The sequence below is a fragment of the Bombus huntii genome, chromosome 4 (assembly GCF_024542735.1).
Source record: "Bombus huntii isolate Logan2020A chromosome 4, iyBomHunt1.1, whole genome shotgun sequence".
In the NCBI taxonomy this organism is placed as follows: Eukaryota; Metazoa; Arthropoda; class Insecta; order Hymenoptera; family Apidae; genus Bombus; species Bombus huntii.
The window spans coordinates 10,381,633-10,405,610 of record NC_066241.1 but is presented as its reverse complement, the minus strand read 5'-3'; the positions used below and the strand labels follow the sequence as shown (position 1 = coordinate 10,405,610).

Here is a 23,978-nt window from a genome sequence, read left to right as displayed (position 1 = left end):
AAAATCGTTCTGCAAATGGCCGAATAACTTTTTTTACTGGGAAAGTGTGTCAAATAGATACGAGTTACGGGTGAGAGTTGAGACACATATTGTTGAAACGTAACACAATTTACTTGCTATCGTATTTATCGAGAAATGAAAAAGAAATAAAACATAGTGTTTCATATACACGAAATCACACAAATATTGAATATTATATCAATATTTTGCAGGTTGCTTATTCTCTTATGCAAGCATAAATAAAAACATCCTGCTATCTCCTTGACGTTGAACAAATTTAAGATTTTGCAGTTTCTGATGAAACTCTGTCTCAGGATTCTCAATATTTTAATTTTGCTAATTCCGCTTAAAAGTATCTTAATAATAATTACATCGATACATAAATATAAATAATTTGGTGATAAAGCGTCCGTTCTTAATTCCTTTAATGAGGTAGAAAATTCGATAGACGCAGTAGACTTTCGTAACCGACTGTATATAAATGTATTAGCCGCAAAAATGACTTCTTTCTATTTTACAACTTCCATTTCACACAAAAATCGGAAAGAATTCATTTCTTCAGCTGATATATGGCAACTTATATAAAGATTAGACGTAAAGTAAACGTGTGTATGGCTTTTTGCAAGGACTCGACACACGTGTTGTTTAGAAAGTAACTCGATATATCTGCTGATCTTAATTACGTGTATGTATAAGAATTTCAAGTTTTAACATTTTGTTTAAACTGTTGCAAAGACTTAATTTTACGATACGACGTAGGCTTATCTGAAGATAACGAGGATACAAAAACTATTTGCATACGATCGTATATCTTAACAAATTTAAATAAACGAGACAATTTTTTGGAGGACCGCTTTTGCATTTTATTTTTGTTATTCTCGGGGCTAATTATTCATGTTGCCGTGATTAAGAATTCAGCATACAGATTTTGGCAAAAAATTGAATAGAAATGAGTGTAATTAACTGTGTGAAATGTTATATAAATTACATACAAAGTACAAAACAAAGGTTCAAAAAATTATATAATATGATGTATTACTTCCTTATACAAGTATCTGATTGAAGTAGCCGTTATTTAGATATTAAACGTCGTACATAATGATACTAATTATGTAAAAACACTGTCACTGTCGTGAAAACGAATTTGCAAGAATTTCTCTAAAATTCGTATAATATTAGTTATACTTAAATTTATTTCTAATAAGGCAGTTTTTATAACGTCAAAGATCACACAATTTATTTCATTTCGCTAATGAAATAAAGAAAGATACATCCTCTTGCAAAAACGAACGTTCTCTAAGATCCTTTCAAGTTTACAACGATATATACAACAATAAAAGAAGAACGTATAAGTAAAAGATATTTATTATCCTTATTTGCAAATGTGTGCCAATGTTAATTACAGATGGAAGACATAGAAGTTTCAACACGTTGAATATTCCTGAGGTAGTTATAATTCAATAAATATCTTCTGCTTCTTATTTTTACTATCACTATTTCTGCGACTGATGTAACTGACGTGTCTTTTTTTTTCCTGTTCGATTATTTACAATCCCATCCACGGAATAATAATATTCCTTCCATGAGCCTTTCGTGACATATTACGTATAAAGTATTTGTTTAGGACAATTATTGCACAAAATCCATTATGCTAATGACGAGGGCTGTGAAGCGTGCAGCGTTTGAAAAGTACGCCCAGCAGAACCATTTATTTATGCATTCACCATGATTACCTTCTTGGAATCTTCCATTACCACATTTGTATTATGTAAAAGTATCGGTATTGTGCGGCGAGATTAATTTTTTTTTTTTGTCCTCTGAAAAATCGTTTTCAACTGCGGTTAATTTTAAACGCAAAGACTATTGCGTAATTTAGAATTCAAGCTGAATTTGTACGGCGAATAATCGACGAGGTCGTATATTGAAGAAAGGGCTGTTGTTAAATAAGCCTTAAGCGACAGATTTATTTAATTTATATTTATTCGTGTTTGTTTAATACACAGTTATTTAAATAAATATATACTTGACTTAAGTTTATATTTAGTAGGTACATGCATATTTTATATTTACATTTCTGTTTCAGATTAAAAATTCATGCTCTGGCGTAGAATGAAATCAGACTGACTACGATGCTGTCGAAATATTTGATTATTGCCATATCTTTAGTATGCGGTGAGTATTCGTCCATCTGTATTTTAATATCGTATTTAATCTTAATAAGATATCGATCGCGAATACATGCAAATTTTTGTCGCCAATAGAGCTAATAATATTTATAAATTAAAAAGTATCTTTTCAGGAAATATCGTTTAAGAAAGACGATAAAGTAGGACGGGTCGATATCAGAATATCAATTTCTCTTGAAATCCTTTGAACATTGCCGTCTCTTGAGCGCAAGATATTTTTAAACCCATTTTCATGTCTCTTTAATCTTAGTACGCTACGCGTTGATCAAAAGGTTTCAACTCGGATACCTAAGGCGTCTCTTTATTATCAAATGGCTACTCGTTCCCACACTTGCCACGTACTAGCTATATATACAAATATACGTGTATACACGTACTCTTCTGTAATGTAAAGGACTTCGATTTGTAAGCAACGTCGTGCTCATTTCGTTACAGCATCGACGAGCTCGAGACTTTGGACACGCCACTCGAGTGCAAAATTAATCATGATTCAAATGTAAATTTCGCGACGAAACGGATTTTCTACGAAACAAAAAGGAACCTACGAGGAACAACTTGCGCAATTTGAAATTTTAAAAAATCGTTCGCCGCTTCTGCTTTCGTTTTTATTCCATAACGTGAATGAAATGATATAGAAATGTATCGTTTGCAGAAGCTGTATAGGCATTATCTTGGAACGTCATTCTAGACAGCAATTTAGAAAGTAATCTTTTTTGTGAGAGATTGTCTTAAGTGGAAATTCTAGTATCTTTTGTGTAAAAAATAAAGAAGTATTGACACGGATAACAAGATATAAACAACATGATGGAAGGATTCGTCTTCTCTTGAAAAACAAACAATATTCCTCCATTATCGTACAATTTTTTTCAAGTTTATTTATTCATTTTTCGAAAATTATGTAACTATAATTGTAATTTGTTTGCTGATGTATAATGCGTACCTAATGTGCGGCAACATAATCTGTTCAGGGAGGTTTCAAGTGTTCCAAAAAGATTTCTACGTTCTTACTTGCAAATAAAATAAAGTTATAGTTACTTTTATAAGCGGGGGTTATTATTAACGCTTTTTTCTAAATTGTTACTATTATTTTCATAGGTAAGGGAATTCTATGAAACTCTATGTAAGGAGGAAACAAAGTGGATACAAGTATTGATGTTTCGTTATCGTTTCATTGCATCACAAAGGAATTATGTAATAGAAAAACGTAAAAAATATAAAGTTATTTTTCATTCGTCATAGATAGATTAGAGAAATTACACGCGTTTCGACTTCCTTAAGTTTCTAGATACAATTTCGTGAGCTAAAGCAATTATTACCTCATTTTATGGTAACTTGTCAATTTATTCCGTTCCTATCACACTTTATCTATGTAATAAATCGTGCAATAACACAAGTGCCTAATAGAAAGTAAATTATTGTAAGTTACACTATTGTAAATAAAATTATGCTATATTCTATTTCTGGAAAAGTTTATTACAAGGATAGGTACGTCGTATCGGGAAAAAATGTGTACACAATTTTGTACGATTACGATCTACTAAATTTGAAATACGCACAAAGATGTTAAACAAATACAAACTGAAAAATTAGATCTCAATTGGTGCAAACGAACGCTGTAAACGTAAAGCTGTACGCTGTAAATGTAAAGTGGAAAATTCAAAATCGACGAAGGTAGTCGCGTAATTCGATCGATGTTCGAATAAATCATTTGAATAAAATAAAATAAATAATTTGAATCGATGAAACGCGAACACGTATAACGAAGTACGCGCGTTACTCAGTTTCCAACAAAAACTTAATTTCAAAATCCTATAAATTATTTCATAAATTCAATACCATACATAACTGGCGCATTTCAATTTTAGATTCATATTAAAAAGAAAACTACAAAATTTCTTTGCATTATGTATTTACAAAACGAACATTCCTTTATGGAATTTCAAGCAAAAGTCACGCATTACCGCGTTACGTACCTCGCAACGTAACACATTACATAAAGACATTACACTTAACGACAATTCCTCGAACAATCGATCGTTTATGAAACGAAGATAAGCAATATTAAAAAGTATTTGATTTCACTTTTAGTTACAGAATGTGCGACCCAAGTTTACAAGAGTCAGTCAGTCGAGACCGCTGTAGTGATCAAACCGGCGGTTGTAAACGATGACTTTATTACACAAACCGTCTATGGATTCTTGGATTTCACTACCACGATCGGAAACACGGTGATGGTGTTCAGCCCACAAAGCGCGCCAGCAGGTATAGTTTCGTACTTTTCTACTTAAAAAATCATGATGGATCCTTACGCCCAAGAAGCGTCATTTAAATTAATCGATTCCAGCATCCCCATCGTTTTTAACGGAATCTCGTTATTCCAGAGAAAATACGTACTGTCCCACGTAATAAATTGTAATTTTTTTTTTTATATTAACCTCGAGTGACCTCGTTCCCGTACGTGTCCATCAAGGCACTTTGATTCGCAATTAGCGATAACACCTGCGAAACACGCGATAAATGACAATTTTTGCCGAAGACGAAGCGGCTAAAATCTTATATCTTGTAATCTTCTTCTTCCATATAAGTATGCCTTTAACGCATCAAGGGCCAACGCTTTGACGCAACATTCCATTAACAATTTTTTCCCCGTTCCTTTACGTTACTGAATTCTATTTCTCAACATAATGATTATGAAAGGGAACGCCACGGATTTGCTTAATATTTTCTTTTTTTTAATATTCCTTAATATTTCTTCTCTCGCCTAGATCTCATAAGTGAAGAGATCATCGCGTGAAGAAAGCGGTTCCACTTTCCAAAAATTTGAGTAAGCCGACAAGAATCGATGAAAATTGAATCGCCTCTTAAAACTATACTGCTATAAATTTATAATTAACCGATGTTCGTAGTAATAGACCGTTTCTCTCGTGACTCTTTCAGTAAATTCAATTTAAATATTGCAGCTTCCTCTTATTGCTATAACGCTCTCCAGTTGTACGAAGTTTGAAGGAATTGAGATCGTGTAACGTTACGATGATCCTTTTATTTCAAATCTCTAGAGCTTCTGACGCCAATTTACTTTTTATATCTCCATATACAAAAATATGTAAATTGTTCTGCCTCTGAACAGCGTTGCGTTGAAGCGACACTATGGATTAAATCATTGCTTAGTCCTTGGTAAACATTGCCAAAACTACACTTGAGCGAAGAGATCCGAAGAATCGGCGAATTCGTTGAATTATACCAAGGTCTTAAGTTGCGGATGTTCTTGACACATAGTTTGGGCTACACCTTGCCTGTTGTCAGGTGTTTTAAGAGAACGCTTCCCGTTTGTCATCTTATTGTTCCTTTACAACCATGAGCGCAAGCACATCTATTGTTTGACGTTTTTATTATTGTATTGTATTAATTTCAATGTATCCGAATTTTCGCTTCGTATTTTAGCACAGAAATATAGAATAAGAATGAAGATCGAGTCAACATCGATACTAATGTAACGTATGCGAAGAGATCGATTTTTCGTAAAGATTGAATATATAATTTTTATTCTATTTCGGAGGATGTGAAGAAACAGAAGAGAATTGAAAGATCGCGTAATAAAAATTCTGGAAAATTTTGCGAATCGAAAACTGGGAACTTAAAGTGTTCGAAACATTTGTCAGTGTTAAATAAATGTTCGCGATTTTCTTCGATATAAGAGTTCGATGATATTTTGATGATTCTAATTACTCGTCGAAACCAACTTGCAGACGGGGGAAAAGAAAAGAAAAGCAGCGTTTCCATTATTCAAACGAAACCGAGCGAGACGAAGGAAAAAGCGCCTCCTGCTATTCAACCAAGCAAGACGTTTAAGACAAATTCCGTGGAAGAAACGAAAAAGCAAGTTAAAGGCACGAAGGTTGTTGTAAATTCAGTGATCGAGCAGAATGTCATTAATTCTGAAGATAGTGGATTACGAACTGTAAAAAATCAGGTGAGATAAATTAGCAATATTTTTCGTGAATATAAAGAAAAAGAATTATATAACTATCGAGGCATGAAATATTCGCCAGTATAATCGCACGATTTATTGATCATACGTTGATTATCATTTTTGACTCATCGTTTAATTTTAAAATCTCGTATTATATTGCGAGAAATAGAAATATGGTATAATTAAAATATGTATAAAATAAGCAGTAAGTTACTTTCCTTTCTACCAAGCAAACTTTTCCGGTTTAAGCCGTTTATTCATACTTATCTGTGTCTAAGTACGTACATGCACTGGTGTAAAAGATTTCTACTTTCAAACGATCGCCTAAACTTAAAGTAAATGATTTAACCCGCTATTGCGTATATCGTCTAATATCTCCAATCGATTTCGTATTTTAACGCTTTTTGAATTTACAGCAAAGCGTTCTATCTTGAATACTAATGAAATAAATAATTACGAATTGTGATAGTATTCATACGAACGTCTTGCCAATGAAATAATAATAATGATTCAGAGTGGAGGTAATGTTTGTATTATAAATTTAAATTTATTGAACGTTGAAAGTTAAACTTTTCTCATATACAACTTTCTTCCAATATGTTGTGTTGGAAATTCCCAATTAAATTTAATTTTTTCCACATTGAATTAAAATATAAATATCAAATGACTCTTGTGAAACATGGGAGTATATCGAGGTCTTTTTACGTAACGCATTTTATCGCTTCGAATTATATTAAACGAAATGATACGTAGATTTTTATATTGTTTGACGATTTAAAAAATAAATGACATTTATTTTATATAGTTGTGGAAATATGATGCAAATCGCACTTCATGTAGAAGAACTTTGGGACGAAGGTGAAACACGTCCAGACCAAAATCTTGTGAGTTAGTTCATTCTTTTATTAAACGTTTAAAGTAGTATTTATATATTTTCAAAAATTCACAAGCTAGTTTAAATACTTTTGCAATAAGTGCTTATTTCATGTGTATATATTCAACCAAACAAAACATAATTTATATGCTTTGAGATGATTACCAAAAGAAAAGGAGAAATTATATGCTGTTCTGAATTTAAAGACATTAATCGTCGTTATACTTGTTACACGAAAAGACCTCTCTCTGAACTCCAAGGATAATAATGAAAAATTAATAACCAATAACATTATACTGAACCCATTACCATGAAAATAATGTGTATCATTTCATATACTCTACTTACTAGTAATAAATAAAATTTATGAATGTTCAATGTAATTTACATACATTTCCTGCTTATTACATGCAATACACGTTACAGGAACCGAAGACTCAAACACAGGTAATGACAAAGAGTCCTGTGATATCTTCGCAAGTGCAGGTAAAATCAAAGGACGAAGCACCAGTCGTTAAGAATAATCTTGCGGAACCTGAATACGACTTCCTATCGAAGCAACCTGCAGAAGTAGTTGACGAGACGTACAAGGTAAACAAATTGGACGACTCTTTTTAATAAAATATTGATTCTCAAAATTTGTTAGAATCGCAAACAATATTCTAATAGGCGTGTTAATTAAATTTCTAAGTTTTAAGTTAATATTGCTTTATATGCTATATTCATAATATTAATATAATTCTTCGTTAATCGATTTTCTGATAATCATTTTACTATCTTGTGAACTCGTAGCTACTTTATTGAACGATAGTGAATAATTCTGCGTTACATGTACAATTAATTACAGGAAAGCCTTCCGTTCCAAGTCATTGATCAATAACGCAATTTTTCACCTATTAAGCCTTCCTCATTGCATATTATTGACATTGACACAAATAGTTGCAGTATCGTACGTAAATATGAGATAAGGTGACTGAACCAGTAGATCTAGTTCTCGCTGTTGCAAATTAATAGATTCTGAAATATTTACCTGATTTATTATAGATTCTGAAGAATAAAGTGTTACTGAAAACGATCGAAAGTCTATTAAGTGTCATAATTTGTACTCGTAAATTATATTTCTTACAAGAATGTTATAATATTGCATCTTTTACAGAAATGTGTATTTTACAAAGAACGAAAATGCAATATAGATTATGTTTATTGAGATTAATATTATAATTATATAGAAATATGATTACAATATTGTAATAAATAGATTTTAAGCGTACAATCCTTGAAATACAAAGCGTTGATAATTTTCTTTGATCGAAGTAAAAGTAGCTATTTACTATATAATGATTTATATTTCCTTTAGATATATGTATCTCTATTCATCTTTAGATTTATTATCACGCAGAAATCGGCCATGAACCGCGTGAAAGTTGAATCCCATCGTCAGATCGCATGATAAACAATTTCACCGTTGTAGCTCATCGATTTGAGGCTTATGCTTAAAGTTCACTCGAATAAAAATCTGAATGTCTAACGCGTAAGAATGGCGAAAGAATGTTCATAGTTTAATTATTGTCTCCAATTTGAAACTAACTTTCTTTCTAGACCATTTGCTCGTAATATTCGTAGAAATAATCAAGTATCGACAATTTCGTTTTTGTAAAATACACAAAAAAAGTGCAGTAGCAAGATCTGCTCGAAACCCAAGTAAATTTTTTGAAAACCAATTCTGCTGGCAATTTAAATTACAAGATCAATATTCCTTTAATGAACTGTTCAGATCGCCTCAAAATTAAAATAATGTTTGTTTTGATTTTCACAGTTAATTAATCTGAGACCCTCTTCGAAACCCCATGGAAAACCTAGACCTACTGGTCGACGAGAGAAAGAGAATCCAACTGGTCTAGTCACGAAGCTCGGTGGCACTATTGTTAAAGATGGATTGACCACTGTTCACGAAACTAGCGTGATTGGTACTTACATAAACGGGAAATACGCTCAGGTGCTTCAAAGCTCGTCGAGAATTCTCTCCGGAGCTCCGCCAGTTCCTGAAGGGAAAATTCGCCCCTCTAGTACACATAGAATATTAAAAACTATTGGACCGCAGCAAGGAAAGCTAAAACCACAACTTGAACCTACACCAACGACGCAGCAAGAAGAATCATCGCTACCCTTGGAAGTTTTGTTTAGTTCCCCAGCTGGTAAAATGTTCTCAGTATTATATTATGTTCGTTGCTCTTAGGATATTTCCATAAAGACGTTTAAGTACCTTTTTTTAATAGATTATTAGCAATTTAGTTGAAGTTACAACTTGAATTTTATACCGTTAGAAAAAATTCGTTCGTTTTAAAAATTTTAGCAGTTGTGATATTTAATTAAGATGTTCTAATCTCAAGAAATTGATATTCAAATATTTCAAAAAAGTAATTGAGCTTAATGACATTGATACGATAATATTCATCTAAGTAAGATATTATTTGGAATAATAATAAAATACATTTATCAAGCCTGACGCATAAATGGATAAATACCACATAATCTTAGTTTCGCGTTGTTAGGTTCCACAGTAAGGAGCACACGGAAAAACTCAGGCCCAAATTTATCACGACCGAAGTTCCGCAACAAAATTAACGATGATTACGATGGCAGTGGTGAGGTGCAACAAACGAAGCCGGGTAAAAATCGAAGCAGTACCACCTCAAGACCAAGTTATAAGTTAGTATCTTAATATTGTCATATTTTCATGTGGCCTTTATATAGCAACATAATTTTACTGATAGATAGTATAATTTAAAAAATTTACTTTTAATACTCTTATTTTATCAGAAATCGAAGCCCTCCAACAACAACCACAGAACCACCTGTTACTCGTCGCCGCAGCAGCTTTCGACCAAGTAATCAACCAAGTTTGCCTTCGAAGCAGAACAATAAAAATAAAAACGAACAACAACCGGTTAGCCCTAATCCTGTGCCGAAATTGAAGCTACCAAGAACACAAGGGCGTTGGTCTTACAAGACGACTCCTAAACCAAGAATCGCTATCCGAAAACAAATCGATGTCGAGGACGAACAACGTTCGATATCAGAAACCAGCACAACTGAGAATCCGGTAAACGTCGACGACAGCAAAACTACCGCATCTTCCGTTTCCACGTCTACGGCGGCGGCTGCTGTTGGGGCAGGTCAACAGGTCAATGCTCAGAGAAAAATTCAAGAAGCGGTAAACGATGAAGAATTGGATCCGAGCGAAAGCGAGGATGTTGCCAGTGTCAGCGTTCAGGATCAACATCCTGAACAAATTTTACCGATCGAAACGGTCAACGTTGAAATTTCCACAGCTGCTGATATGAGTAACGTGTACTTCGAAATTGCTACTATTAAGTCACCATACACTTTCCAGGTAAGAAATTGTTTTCATATATTTTTCTAGAAATGTTTCAATTCTGACAGTACTTTGTAAATTTGATGAATTATATTTAATTCTATTCTATTACAATTCCAGTTGCAAATGAAATAATTGTTCAGTTTTATGAACTAAAAGAATACTCGATAGTCATTGCACAAATTTGCCTTTTGAAATATTTTGATAAGATATTTATTTCGTTCGATAAAACAGGTTGGAACATTGAGAAATACTCGCTACGTGACAGTAACTTCAACGCTGAAGAAATCATTTTCAACGATAGATCCATCCAGCACGGTATCACCATCAGAGCCGCTAACCGAGAATCTCCTAGCAAATACTGCAGCAGCGTATGAGACGACCTTGCCATTAGATTCAGCCGTGGCGACTCTGCCAGCTATATCTTTAGAATCTGGCCAAGCGACTCCACCTTTGGAGACATTGACCGAGACCTTCTCTACTACGCAAACTCTACTCAAAACCCATCTACTTCCTGTAATACACGGTGGTAACACAACCAAACTGACGCTCGTGCAAACGTACAATATCGCACGTGTGGTTACTGCTATAAAGACTTTGCCACCAATGGATATATATCAGTTTATTCCCAGCAAAGCGTTGAATGAGTTTAACTCGAAGCTGGATGAAGCAGGTAGCGAACTTCATCTAGAGTTAGATGTCGGTGACGAAGACAGAGATGACGATGATATTCCCAAAAGGGTAGTGGCTCCAAACAGTGACATGGATTCTGATCTAGAACCTTTCAAATCAATTTCATCTTCGAAAGCAAAATCAGAAACTCCGAGCACTTCCATCGAACCGCACTTGACTCCCGATCAACTGGCTCTGTTAAAATATTTCGGTCAACAGCAGCCACAAGTGATCACCACTTCACGACCGATCGTCGTTCTCGACACGCTTTACGAGTCCCACGTGATCCCGGTAGTGAACAACGGCAATACGATTTATTCGACGTTATCCAGGCCAGTTGGCACTGTGCCACGAACATCTTATGAATACGGAACGTCCACGATTGCACCGGTTCTGCCACCGCAATTACCACCGCAACTGCCACCACAATTGCCGCTATTTCCACAGCAACCCCAGTTCACGGTGACAAGCGCTCCTCTGGTCACGCAAACGTTTGCGACGGTGTCCGATTCGAAAATTCTGAAACTGACATTTGGAGCGAAAACGGCGTACACCACGTTGTTCTCGAGCAGGGTAGTGCCAACCGAGATTACCACTTATGTTACGAGCACCATACCCCTACAACCGACAGTCCCAGCCTTCCCAGGTTATTATCCTCCGCCTGTTGGCTACCCGCCTTTCCCATTTGTAGGATAAAGCCTCAGCAACCCGCGCTAAGCGTGCAGGGATACGAGTTGCTCTAAACATATGGAGAACTGAAGAATGTCATTTTCCAAGAAATATAATTTCTGAGAGACGAACAAAACCCATTTGCATCGGATCAATACTAGAGATTGATGATGATCCTAATGGTAGATTCGATAGGTATGGCTCAAAAACATACAAATCAGTGAGAAATGATAATTATCGAAGAGTAAGAGAAAGGATAAGGAGAATGTCATTGAACTTTATTGAGAAAAAATCGGTTTTCGATACTCTAGTCCATTGATAACAGAAGAAAGTTCGATGAATTTGACTGTATTGTTCAGAACATGATTTATTTTCTAATTAAAGCTTAGGAAAGAAAATGAACAAATCTTGCAGTTCCAGTTGCCAATAAAATATGTTAGAGATAAACTGTAAATTAAACTGTCATTAAATAATGGATGTTCCCTGTTTTCTTATCTTACTTTTCAATGATCAAATTTCAGTTTGGAATGTACAATTGAATCGATCGGTTCCAATGTGTCCTTTTTCCGTCCAGACATTTCGTACCTTAGCATAATCTTAATTAAGGTATTTAAAGTCTAGAACTTAGTATTAGTATGTAAGATACAAGCTGTTGCTCTGTAACTTTCGAAGAATAGAGAGCAAATGATATCATGGAATATAAAGCGAAAAGTACGTAAATACGTGACCGTTGCATTTCTCGTCTTTAATTGGCACGCAACTAACACGCGTTCCTCATTCTGATATGGAATGCGTTAATACTCGCATTTTGTTCATGCATTATGATGTGACATGCCGTCTATAATAAAACGTTCGTGGAATTTGGAATTTTTCGAATGTTCGATGAACTTGAAATTAATTATAAAAATAGAACACAGGAAACAGCATATCATTTTTATATTATGATCCTGTTGCACAATAATTTATTAATTAATAATATTAGTAACTTAAATTAGTGAGTTACAAATTGTAAATTATATATAGATCTGATAAAAATATAACGATGAAATTGTTTTACTGAAATATTCCTTAATGGAATTGTAATATTATAAAGACTGATTAATTTTAAAGGAAAATTAATTTTAAAGTAGGTGCTAAATGTACATCACTCTACAGATACGTACAAGAAGTGTAAAAATGTATCACACATATTTTCTCACCAGATTGATTGAACGTTTAGCATTTGGCATATCACATTATAACACATGAGCAATTGAATCAAACAAAAAGAGATAGAACAAATACTCCAAATTTTTCGGTACACGATTAAAAAAATTCCAATATTTGTTTTGATGTTGCTCATTATAAACTAAATGTTTAATTTAATAAGTAAAAAGCGAACATTATTGAGATATTTATTTAAAGATGTTTAGAACAGTATTTTTGCCATGTTTTAATTTGAAACAAAAAGCTAATTTTTACTTATGACGTTAATGTGCTCTTTTATAGTACTTTGCACTTGTTTGTTTAACTGATATAGTAAATCAGGAACAAATTAATTAAAATACATGATATTCCAGAGCTGTTCCCTGAAGAATTTTTTGTACATTCACCATTTGTCATTAAAAATAATAAACTTACATTTTGTATAGTAATTTAGTCGTGCATATGTAATGTGCAACATCGGAAACGAATAAATAGTTTAGAAAGAATCTTTTACATTTCTGTTTACTTGATAAATAGAAATTGATTGAAATAGAAATCAATTGGTTGATAAAAAAGACATTGTATATAAATTAATAATTATAGTGACTATTATATTGGTATTGTATGTATATTAGAAATTTTGTAAATAAAGTATATGAAAACAATAAGAGTCCTTCATTTTATTACATAAAAATAAAACATATACTTAAAAGAATATGATAGTTAATAGAATGGTTTTTAATCATTTTATTTTATTGCAATTAATCAAGTGTATAAGTCGTTCGAAATTTGTATAAATATTAATTATTTAAATCGTCTACTATTTAGAACTAAAATCTAAATTAAACATCGTTTAAGATGTGACTATTGTATAAAATGTTTAAACAATTTCAATACAGAAATAGTTTAGTTAGAGACATTACAAAATTGAATATAAACATCAAATGTGTATCAAATATGTTGATTCAACCAGAATAAATTAAATTTTTCATTTAGATTATTTTACTATCATCGAAAGAAAAATATGTATTAAGTACAAAATTATGCCTTTAAATTAAATCTGCTCGCATGATATCATTCATTTAATATTCTGATAAAGCAACGTGAACCATTTAAAAATATAAAACGTATGAAGAGATTACGTAATGAAGTTTAATTCTAAACTTAGAACAAGCACGTGTACCTAATTTTCTTTTGCTCTAAATAGCACTACAAAGATTTCTTTTAGCTAAGAATACATTCAGTATATACATACCGAGCATGTATTCTACTTCATCGAAAAATGCTATAGCGAGTAATTATTATAAGTAAAAATTAAAAAAAGATGAATTTAAGAAGAATATTCTATATTCTTCATATATTTCTTCGACACATTGTCTAACTCGTTGATCTTTCTAAATCTGTTTCTCTTCGTTTCAGTCCATTTTTTCATAGATATCAATTCACAAAGTGAATATTATATTGTCATTGATTGCCGTTAGTAGACTGCGAATGTTTATGCCAATTCATATTTGCATCAGAACGATCAAAAATACGAAACCTCATTTGTTTCATCTCCTAAATATTTGTGGTTTACTTTGGATATTTTATATACTTCCTCGCGTTACAAGTATTCTGCAAATGTTTGTACTTTTAAATTTTCCACAAATATATCTAAACATCTGCAGTCCAGTCATTAATGTTGTCTAATAACGATTATTATTAACGTACATTATTGTACTAAATCAATACAAATCAGTGTTTGAATGTAACGGATTGTTCTTCCTTTTTAATAGCTCGGATCAGCGCTAGACTTAGGGCAGCTATTATTATCTGCAAATTTTAATTTACGAGATATAATAACTTTCAAATATTTATGAAATAATCTACTTCTAATATTCATCTCTTTATTGATATAAAATATACTTACGTGGAGCATACATAGACCCAATGATAAACCAGCTAGCCAACCCGATCTACCCTCCAAAAACCATGAAATTTCTTCGACACATCCGTAGAAGAAGGCGTTTCCAGTAACCGTGTTCCTACATTCAGTGGGTAATGGTTTCCTCAAGGTTATATAATCCATCGGGCCATCGGCACCACAGCAACCGATCTATTTTAAAATTACTCGATTAATCTTGCACTGGTTATTTAGAACGAATTATTAAAAGTATCTCTTAGCAGATATGTTAATCCCTTAATGCACAGATCTTTCTTCGGTTTGTCGATGAAAATGATTCTTGCAATAAAAAAACAAACTTAGAATGCAAATGAATGAACAACATGTTTTTTATAGAAATCTTGAATCTGCAAAGATAATTTTAATTATTTACATGTCACAGGAATTAAGCGCATTAAGCGATTAAATTACATATACTTTACATATACTTCGTATAAAATATAACATATCGTCTTATTCGTTTGTCCCACATTGATTATATCAACGTGAAATAAAAAGTCATAACGAGATTACATTGACTTCTCTACAACGGAGATTATTACTTACTAATCTGCTAAATAATCCCGAAAATATTTCCACTTGTAATTAATTATATAATGTGTACATCTGTTAACACCGTAATAAAATAATAAAACATATTATCTTACACTCTCTTGAATTAATTGTAGAATGTACGTCGATCTTTGATCGTGGTAATTGTTGATGAGTGAGGTCATGGATCGTCGTATAAGCGGCTGAATATTACTGTCGTAGGTGGAATAATCGAGGAGAACTGCTGTCCCTGCCAGGCCAAGAACGTAGGAAAGTAATTGCAATCCTACATACTTGAAAAATCAATACAATGATTGCTTAGGATTGGCATATTTTTGTAAGCAATAAATACTCTAATTAATACAGAGTGATCTTAACTTTATAGAGAACTTAATTCGTTGAATACAAATATATATTCTTAACTTGATATATCTTGCCTAATTTAAAACGAGTTGATATGCAATGATAATATAGTCAATATAGTCATAATGTATCTATGTCTTACAACGTAGAGACCAAGGATATGTTCCATAAGAGCGACTCCACAGCCAATGAACGTAATAATTACGATAAATATCGAAGCCGCAAGTAGGATGTAAATGCCGATGTAGAATTCATATATTTCAAGGAACGCAACCCACTCCTGGAAATCTGGATCCATCCTTAGCCACATGCATAATCCAAACATTGAGCTTCCAAGTAGCTAAGATACATATAACATTTAAAAAATCATTTCAATCAATTATTTTAAATAAATTTTCTCATTTTTCTTCTGTAATTTTCGTTTAAGTCAATTGTCGTGTATAACTATCGATCGATTATACCTTAGATAGACTTTTAATCTTTATTTAATAGATCTTATATTTTAATTTAAAAAACAAATAATTTAGTGAAAAGAATAGAAAAAAATCATTACAGTGAAAGAAATTTTATGGGGAAAAGAAAGGATAATGCATGTGAGTATACATATGTAAGTATATATGTAAGTATATATTTATATATATATACTTTATCGAATAGTTTCGTTTCTAACATTTAGTTCTTAAGCCGTTACAGTTTCGTATTCGTCACGCCGATAAACACAGATATGATAGTTACGCCGCGTCGTGAGCTGACTCATATTGATTCAAATGGAACGAGGATGTGCCTATGTTGTAACAAGAAGCATTTCAAATTAAATTGCCTGTGCAAAAGCGTTTACGTTAGGTATATAGTGTATTATAGTATATAATCAATCGTTAAAAACCGTTTGCATGAAAAAATTACTTCCTGCAAAACAGTTGCATGTAATGAATTGATTATTGATAACAATGTAAAAAGAAAGAAAATAAGAAAGAACGTATATGTATACGTAGATAATAAAATTGTCAGAAAGGGATTAAAAAATGATGTTTTCCACGATATTATTCTACTAAAAATCGCATAATCTTGTCATTCATTGACTCATTTAATAATAATGAATGCCATTTAATGTAAATTTTTACATGAATGAGTCGATAAAAAAGTGTTTGATAAATTTGTTATCAGTTAAATGTAACCATATTTGATTCTATTTTTACGCTTACCCATATGATGGCATTCAAGCAGAAAATGGTAAATTTTATACACTGAATTCGTTGCTCTAATTGAGGCCCGGAAGTTTTGCCAACCATTGTTTTAGAGCTAGTTTTTACACTTGTGTATTCCAAACAAATTTTGCAACAAAAAACACGTTTGGACGCGGATTTCTTCCGCAAAAATCACTTTTTGAATTAATATCAAAACGTGGACAACGTGGTAACTACGGATGAATACGACAGTGTACACCTGATTCTTCCAGCTAGTATTCTCTTTATCACCGACAAATATAAGATAACTGGATAAGCGTGCCCTAGATAAGAGAATCGTTGCAAGTGACTCATTCATTATAGAAAATGATCACTAAAGCAACCAGCTTTGAAAAAGGGATGAGCATCTTTTGTTGTTGTTTTCCTTTTGCGTCATATTGCTCATATACGTACTGTTGGAAAATGAATTTAAGGATGAATGAAACAGAGAAATAATGATAGATTATAACAAAAGCTTTAATTGTTATATTATATATATTACATATGTAGAATCTTGTTTATAATTGTATACAGTTTTGTAATTGATTTCAAGTATGTATAATATATAATGTATTCAGATAAAAGTTTTAAGCTACAACTTATAGAAGCTTCACAGGAAATATCGTAACAGATGTTGGATCTAAAATTAGATGTACGGTTCTAGTTGTATATGTATACACTCAACGAACGCGTAGTTTTCTTAGCTACATATATGAGCAAGAATGGATGAATTAACTCTGATAATTAATTACGCACATGCTGTGTAGTTAAAAACCAAGCAGTTAAACCCATAGCTTTTAATTAAACAATTAGTATTGCAGCAATAAACGTACACGCATATTACCTGTTTAAAATATATCTACTAATATCAAATATAATTATATATATTATTTAGACATATATGTACCACTTTTCATATCATCATTATTTTATTATTATTATCATTATGAAATGTGTCGAGATATATAACTCAACTATGTTTACTACTTAACCAACTTATGTTTTATTAACTTATAATTGATGTTATTTACATATTCTTAAAACTATTTTATAGCATCTACTTATTTCTTATTTTATTTAATTCTTATTACTTATCATAATAATGATTTCGTTTTGAGTTTATCCTATGTTTTCTCTTTTTTGTTACTACTCGAGATGGGAAGCTCTTATCTCCATACCATTTTTTATGAAATTTGCTCCTATAACTGTTTTCTTTAAATTCTAAATCATCCGCAATTATAAAAGTTAATCGTCTTGACTCTCATGACTCCTAACCCAGTACCGGCACAATTTTTCAAAAGCATGATCGTTATTACTTATTACTTAATTAAAACATTAATTTAGATTACATCGACAATTATAATTAATATTTACATTATTTATGATTTTTACAATGTGTACATCAATGTTTATTAAACAAAAATGAAATTCTATAATAATCTGTTAATATTTGTAGAATATTTCTATTAAATGTCTTGTATATTTAAATATTAATACAAAAATAGAGGGTAAATTCATTTAAAAAATTAATGTAATATTAATTCCTAAATTGTTTTAATATAGTATGTTATTTTGATTAAATAAAATTGTATCTTTTACATTTATCGATAATCACGTGAACCAATCATACGCGGGTTAATACGATAGCTATTTAGCTAATAAACACCCTACTAGTGTACACAATTACTCGCATGATTATGATACTTTGCGATATAGAGCAAAGGCATTGCAGCATCAGCATCAGAAATGGTTTGTAAAACGAATATATAGCTGAGAAGTGGGGATATAGCATCAAGCAAGACATTAAGCTTTGCTGATGTGGAAGTTTCAGTAAGCTGAACTGAACTAAAACTAAAATAGAAGCTATCATTACTTTTAATTTTAACGTTTAAAGTCCTAATAATTTCGTTCATTTACTCGTGTTTAAGTGAGCTATGCAAGAATTCATGCTTCTTCAAATTTTGATTGGTTTTTCTGTTTTGACGACGGCAATTCCGAAGCCGGATGATGAACATAAATCGCGAGTTATCAATAAGGTTTGTTTGTCATTTGCAAATATATACATAAATCAAACTGTTTAGATATGTATGCAATAAAAACCTTTCATTTTCAGTTGCTTTATAGTAAAAATAATTTCTTACATAAACAAATAAACAAATCTTCAACGCATAACCTCGAGGAATACATTTAAATATTCTTTTCACACTGTTCTCCTTTCTTTGAGATAAAATTTTTTTAAATAAATAATATATATGCATATTTTCACTGTAGATAATATGAATTTATTTATATATTTTTAATTTACGCTTCTCTAATAAGATCTATTTCAGGAACCAAGTAACGAAGAACACTATGTCAATTCTCAACATAATCCTGCTTATGACCACGAGGCTTTCCTAGGTGAAGAAGCAAAAACTTTTGATCAGCTTACTCCTGAAGAAAGTACAAGAAGGTTAGGAATAATAGTTGATAAAATAGATAAAGATAAAGATGGTTATGTTACTGGAGAAGAACTTAAAGACTGGATATTATATACTCAACAACGCTACATACGAGATGATGTTGAACATCAATGGAAATCTCATAACCCTGAACAAAAAGAGAAACTTCCATGGACAGAATATTTAGCAATGGTTTATGGAGATATGGATGAACACGAATTAGAAAATCATGAAAAATCTAAAGATAATACTTTTTCATATGTTGCTTTGCTTAAGAAAGATCGTAGACGTTGGGCAGCTGCAGACCTAGATGGTGATGATGCTCTTACGAAAGAAGAATTTCTTGCTTTCCTTCATGCAGAAGAGGCAGATCATATGAAAGATATTGTAGTGATAGAAACTATGGAAGATGTTGACAAAGATGGAGATGGGAAAGTATCTCTTTCAGAATATATCGGTATATATTCCACTTCCTTTTGCATTTAATTTGTGCAAATATTTGGTGAAAATTGTTTAAAATCAATGTTTCTTATAAAACAAAATCTTTTATTATTATATCTTTTACGAAACAGTGAAGTATACCTTTTCCTGTAGGTGATATGTATGATGGTGCAGAAGGTGAAGAAGAACCAGAATGGGTAAAAAATGAAAAAGAACAATTTTCTATGTATCGGGATAAAGATGGCGATGGTTTTCTAAACTTTGAAGAGGTGACACATTGACACATTTATATAAAATATATGACTATATCAAAATAATAAATTTCAACTAAACAAATATTTCAATTTAGGTCAAAACATGGATTATCCCGGCTGACTTTGATCATGCAGAAGCAGAATCTCGGCATCTCATATTTGAAGCAGATACAGATGCAGACCAAAAACTTACTAAAGATGAAATATTGGAAAAATATGATATTTTTGTTGGTTCTCAAGCAACTGATTTTGGTGAGGCATTGGCCAGACATGACGAATTTTAATAAAATTTCGTATATCATTTTTAAATAATTATACCTTTATAAACGAACAAAAAGCATAATTGTGTGAACATCAAGGACAAACTGTATGAAACATTTACTAAAGATACTTTACCTTTATTAGTAGGCTAAGAATTTTTCTATAATGGCTGATTTTTACTTACTCTCATAACATTGTTAACTAAAAATCATTACATCCTTCAAAAGTGTAAATATGTATTGATCATTGTAATAAATTACAAATATTTACTTAATAAAGTATACTTTGTACATTGTATATATCTAATGGCCGTTGTAGTTATCTCTTTATTCTTTATATGTAAATAAATACACTTGTGATTTTTACATCAAGTTTAATATGAGACTCTACAATGGATGCAATATCTGATATGTGATTAGTCACTATGATAACAACTATTTTTATCAGATAAGCTTTATAAAGGTGGTCAGTAGAATAAAAAGTTCAGAGTAAATCAGTGAATAGATCAAAATGATGAAAATTAAGTTATATGTATTTTTAATTATCTGTGGAAGTTTTTTATTATCAGGTAATTATATTTGACATGTTAAAATTTAAAAAGAAGTAATAAGATTACATTTACCATTTACTTTCTAGTTAAAGCAGATGATAAATCATACTGTTTTAATCTCACTTGGGTAGAACCTGCATTAAGAAGCACTAATTGTTCTAAAATCAAAAATGCTCCCTGTATTGATCCTATACTTTATTCAGGTAAACAATGTCTTCTTTAAAATTATTTCTATACAATAATGGTACTATTTGTATATTTTTAATTATATTTATGCAGAAGAATTATAGTAATATTTATTTTAATTATTATATTTTTATTTATAATATATTATTTTTAATCAGTAATTACAAAGTCGTAATTGCTGCTTATATTTTAGAAAAAGCACCAAATGCATCTGAATATGAAGAATTTTGGGAATCAATGGAACACGTATGTTCTGTTGCATCTGGCAATGTTTGTATAAAATATACTTTTACTTATAATAATGAGAGTAAGTATATTACATTATAACAGCTCATATTAAAAAATATAAAATGGATACCATAAAATTAAAAATGATTGCAGTTGTTAATACATCATCATTTTGTGGAAAAGTAATAGAAGATGACGTAATACCTATCACATCAGGATGCTATAAAGAAAGCGTAAGTGTAATTTTAAGTTCATTATTTTATATTTTAGAAATAATACAATATGTAATAATCTTTATTTAACTTATTTATATGTTGTTTATATAAAAGGGTATTCCTCAAGAATTATTTAATATTTTGAAAAATCTTATCAATAGAGAGGTTTGTAACAATAGAAGGGCAGTTCAAAAGTGCAAAATATTATTATTTTAAATATTAATTGATATAGAAGTTGTAATGAATTTGTAACATATTTAAAAAACTACTTGAATTTTAATTGATTTTTGGTTACTGAAAGCTAAAGTTGCTTCCTTATTACATCTCTTTCAATTTTTATATTCATTGCTGGATTTTATATATTACTGATTTCTGTTTTTAAAAATACATTCTTGTAAATCTATATCATCAATATTTTTGCAGATTGAAGGTTACGTATTAGAAATATGTGCTTGCCAATCTAGAAGGGGGAACATACCTTGTAATTCATCGGTGAACGTGAACTATGCTGTTATTTTTATGATTACAGTATTATCATTTACATTTTGGATTCCATATATTTGTTATTAATATATATTTTACTTTATACATAACGTGTATTTGATATGTCATTGTTATTGTTATTGATATAATTTACATGATATAGATGATTTAGATGATATATATATATATATATATATATATATATATATATATATATATATATATATATATATATATATATATATATATATATATATATATATATATATATATATATATATATATATATATATATATATATATATATATATATATATATATATATATATATATATATCATCTACATTTACTGTACATAATGTAGTAATATATTACATAGTATTATAATGTTCATATTACTGTATTATTTTTAATATATTGTGATTTAGATATTTATGAGCAGCAAACCAAAGATGTGAATAAAATATACAATTTTTAATTTATCAACAAATGTCTAAATCTTTTTGTAAAAAATAACTTTGCTAAAAAAGAATCAACAGAACTGTATTCTATAAAACTTATCTCCAGCATGTAAAGTATTCTGTATAGACTAACGATAGTGAAGAAATTTATTGCAACTATAAAATTCGGTATTCCGAACTTGGACTGATATGCAATTCTGCTGCTAATTTTCATGTTTTGCTAATTTTGTACAACTGGCTTTGTATAACTTTTCTTTCCTTACTCGAAGGAACCATACTTTATTAAATTGTTTTGTATTTTTCTAGAATATATTCACAGCGATACATTTCTGTTACAACATTTGAATTATAATCGCACTAGATGAAAACGATAAACATATCCACTTTCTCGTTACTTGTAAAACTTATTGCGACGCAATTGTACGTTGATGTGATTTGATATAATTCTAGATACTGTAATGATTAATGATTCAACGAAATGTACGGAAGTATGAATATCAAGCAACATAAACAGCATTTGTCTCACTTGTCTGTCAGTATCATAACCACTTTGTCAATGCTGTGAGTAGCACAATGCATAATTAGCAGTATCAGAAAAGTCCTTTCCTGATAGTATGAACTGTTTCCATATAAACAGGTCTTGAATCTTGAATAGTTTCAGCACTCATATATCAAAGTATAAGGAAAACTGTCCGAAAATTGAATCGTGAAAAATCAACATGGAAAACAAGAAAGTTCTCATTCTCTACATACGTGATATGCCGACATGAATGTCTGAGACAAGGATAGAGACACACTATTCGTGTATATTTATCTTGCAAGAACGAGAACTTTGTTGTCTCCCATGTTGACTTTTCACAACTTAATTTTTAGATAATTTCCCCTAGCGAACGTCGACACGTATTTATATAATCGTAATATGGACTATGGACTAGACTTTAATAAACATAACAGTAACGCTACACCTCAACGTCAAAGCATATTGTATAAGATTTGAAATATTTCATGAAATATTAATTTTCATGGCGTTGTGTCCTAATACTTTTTTGTTTAGAATAGCATGAGGAATCAATTAATATAAAAAGAATCATAGAACTCCATTTTTAAAAAGGTGCAATTTTATTTCGCAATTATATGTTACGACCTGTGCATTTCTGAAAAGAATCGCGCTATACAATGATAGATTGTAATGAATTTTGATAAAGAACGTAAAATTTTCCTCTACAAATTCTTTTTACCTGTAATAGCAACAAAGTTATAGTTCGGCCCAATTATTAGACTCACCCTGTATAGAAATAGTAGGAACGCTTTTCTAGTAAAAAGGCGCAACACATTGTTAAATTTAAGAGAATACAAATATTCCTATTTAAATATTTTAACGAAATTTATAAAGAAATATGTAATATAAATAAATAAGAATCTCTTACTGAAAATTATTTTGAAATTCTATATATCGAAACCATAACG

At 31.0% G+C, this 23,978-nt stretch overlaps 4 protein-coding genes across 7 annotated transcripts in view; 3 read left to right on the top strand and 1 right to left on the bottom strand.

Moving 5' to 3' along the window:
* LOC126865073 (uncharacterized) overlaps positions 1–13,599 on the top strand; it is a 33,104-nt gene extending 19,505 nt beyond the window's left edge. Inside the window, exons 2-9 of the mRNA XM_050617160.1 lie at positions 2,084–2,172; positions 4,275–4,448; positions 5,933–6,156; positions 7,457–7,621; positions 8,847–9,225; positions 9,583–9,739; positions 9,851–10,424; positions 10,641–13,599. Coding sequence (XP_050473117.1) covers positions 2,130–2,172; positions 4,275–4,448; positions 5,933–6,156; positions 7,457–7,621; positions 8,847–9,225; positions 9,583–9,739; positions 9,851–10,424; positions 10,641–11,774 — 2,850 coding nt within the window. The 5' untranslated portion in view covers positions 2,084–2,129 and the 3' untranslated portion in view covers positions 11,775–13,599. The remainder of the gene's footprint in view (positions 1–2,083; positions 2,173–4,274; positions 4,449–5,932; positions 6,157–7,456; positions 7,622–8,846; positions 9,226–9,582; positions 9,740–9,850; positions 10,425–10,640) is intronic.
* Positions 13,600–13,941: 342 nt separating this feature from the next.
* Positions 13,942–23,898, bottom strand: LOC126865076 (tetraspanin-2A). 3 transcript variants are annotated; one of them, XM_050617168.1, is made up of 6 exons: positions 16,971–18,592; positions 15,911–16,108; positions 15,522–15,698; positions 14,842–15,027; positions 14,643–14,744; positions 13,942–14,546 (listed from the first exon to the last, which is right to left on the bottom strand). In XM_050617168.1, the coding sequence occupies exons 1-5, from the start codon at positions 17,055–17,057 to the stop codon at positions 14,667–14,669; spliced, it is 726 nt and encodes a 241-aa protein (XP_050473125.1). In that variant the 5' UTR covers positions 17,058–18,592; the 3' UTR covers positions 13,942–14,546; positions 14,643–14,666. The 3 variants fall into 3 exon arrangements, with proteins under 3 accessions (XP_050473125.1, XP_050473126.1, XP_050473124.1); XM_050617169.1 differs by lacking the exons at positions 13,942–14,546; positions 16,971–18,592 and adding an exon at positions 23,038–23,898 and having other exon boundaries at positions 14,614–14,744; XM_050617167.1 differs by lacking the exon at positions 13,942–14,546 and having other exon boundaries at positions 14,614–14,744.
* On the top strand, positions 18,781–20,694 carry LOC126865075 (calumenin). Of its 2 annotated transcripts, XM_050617166.1 has the most exons (5): positions 18,782–19,027; positions 19,105–19,258; positions 19,322–19,889; positions 20,027–20,142; positions 20,223–20,694. In XM_050617166.1, exons 2-5 carry the CDS (start codon positions 19,244–19,246, stop codon positions 20,409–20,411), a joined length of 888 nt encoding a protein of 295 aa, XP_050473123.1. In that variant the 5' UTR covers positions 18,782–19,027; positions 19,105–19,243; the 3' UTR covers positions 20,412–20,694. The 2 variants fall into 2 exon arrangements, with proteins under 2 accessions (XP_050473122.1, XP_050473123.1); XM_050617165.1 differs by lacking the exon at positions 19,105–19,258 and having other exon boundaries at positions 18,781–19,027.
* LOC126865078 (uncharacterized) lies at positions 20,816–22,271 on the top strand. Its single transcript, XM_050617179.1, has 5 exons — positions 20,816–20,956; positions 21,025–21,141; positions 21,318–21,431; positions 21,506–21,585; positions 21,991–22,271. Exons 1-5 carry the CDS (start codon positions 20,899–20,901, stop codon positions 22,135–22,137), a joined length of 516 nt encoding a protein of 171 aa, XP_050473136.1. The 5' UTR covers positions 20,816–20,898; the 3' UTR covers positions 22,138–22,271.
* Positions 23,899–23,978: the final 80 nt, after the last annotated feature.

What these genes read in the sequence shown, in the direction of transcription:
- LOC126865078 (XM_050617179.1), top strand. Translation starts at nt 20,899, where the DNA reads ATGATGAAAATTAAGTTATATGTATTTTTAATTATCTGTGGAAGTTTT. An exon ending in TGGAAGTTTTTTATTATCAG is followed by an intron (nt 20,957 to 21,024) that starts GTAATTATATTT and finishes TTTACTTTCTAG; the next exon opens with TTAAAGCAGATGATAAATCA. An exon ending in CAGGATGCTATAAAGAAAGC is followed by an intron (nt 21,586 to 21,990) that starts GTAAGTGTAATT and finishes ATATTTTTGCAG; the next exon opens with ATTGAAGGTTACGTATTAGA.
- LOC126865075 (XM_050617165.1), top strand. Translation starts at nt 18,926, where the DNA reads ATGCAAGAATTCATGCTTCTTCAAATTTTGATTGGTTTTTCTGTTTTG. An exon ending in ATCTCTTTCAGAATATATCG is followed by an intron (nt 19,890 to 20,026) that starts GTATATATTCCA and finishes CTTTTCCTGTAG; the next exon opens with GTGATATGTATGATGGTGCA. An exon ending in GTTTTCTAAACTTTGAAGAG is followed by an intron (nt 20,143 to 20,222) that starts GTGACACATTGA and finishes ATTTCAATTTAG; the next exon opens with GTCAAAACATGGATTATCCC.
- LOC126865076 (XM_050617168.1), bottom strand. Translation starts at nt 17,057, where the DNA reads ATGGTTGGCAAAACTTCCGGGCCTCAATTAGAGCAACGAATTCAGTGT. An exon ending in GCTTGAATGCCATCATATGG is followed by an intron (nt 16,109 to 16,970) that starts GTAAGCGTAAAA and finishes TATGTATCTTAG; the next exon opens with CTACTTGGAAGCTCAATGTT. An exon ending in TACAATTAATTCAAGAGAGT is followed by an intron (nt 15,028 to 15,521) that starts GTAAGATAATAT and finishes ATTTTAAAATAG; the next exon opens with ATCGGTTGCTGTGGTGCCGA.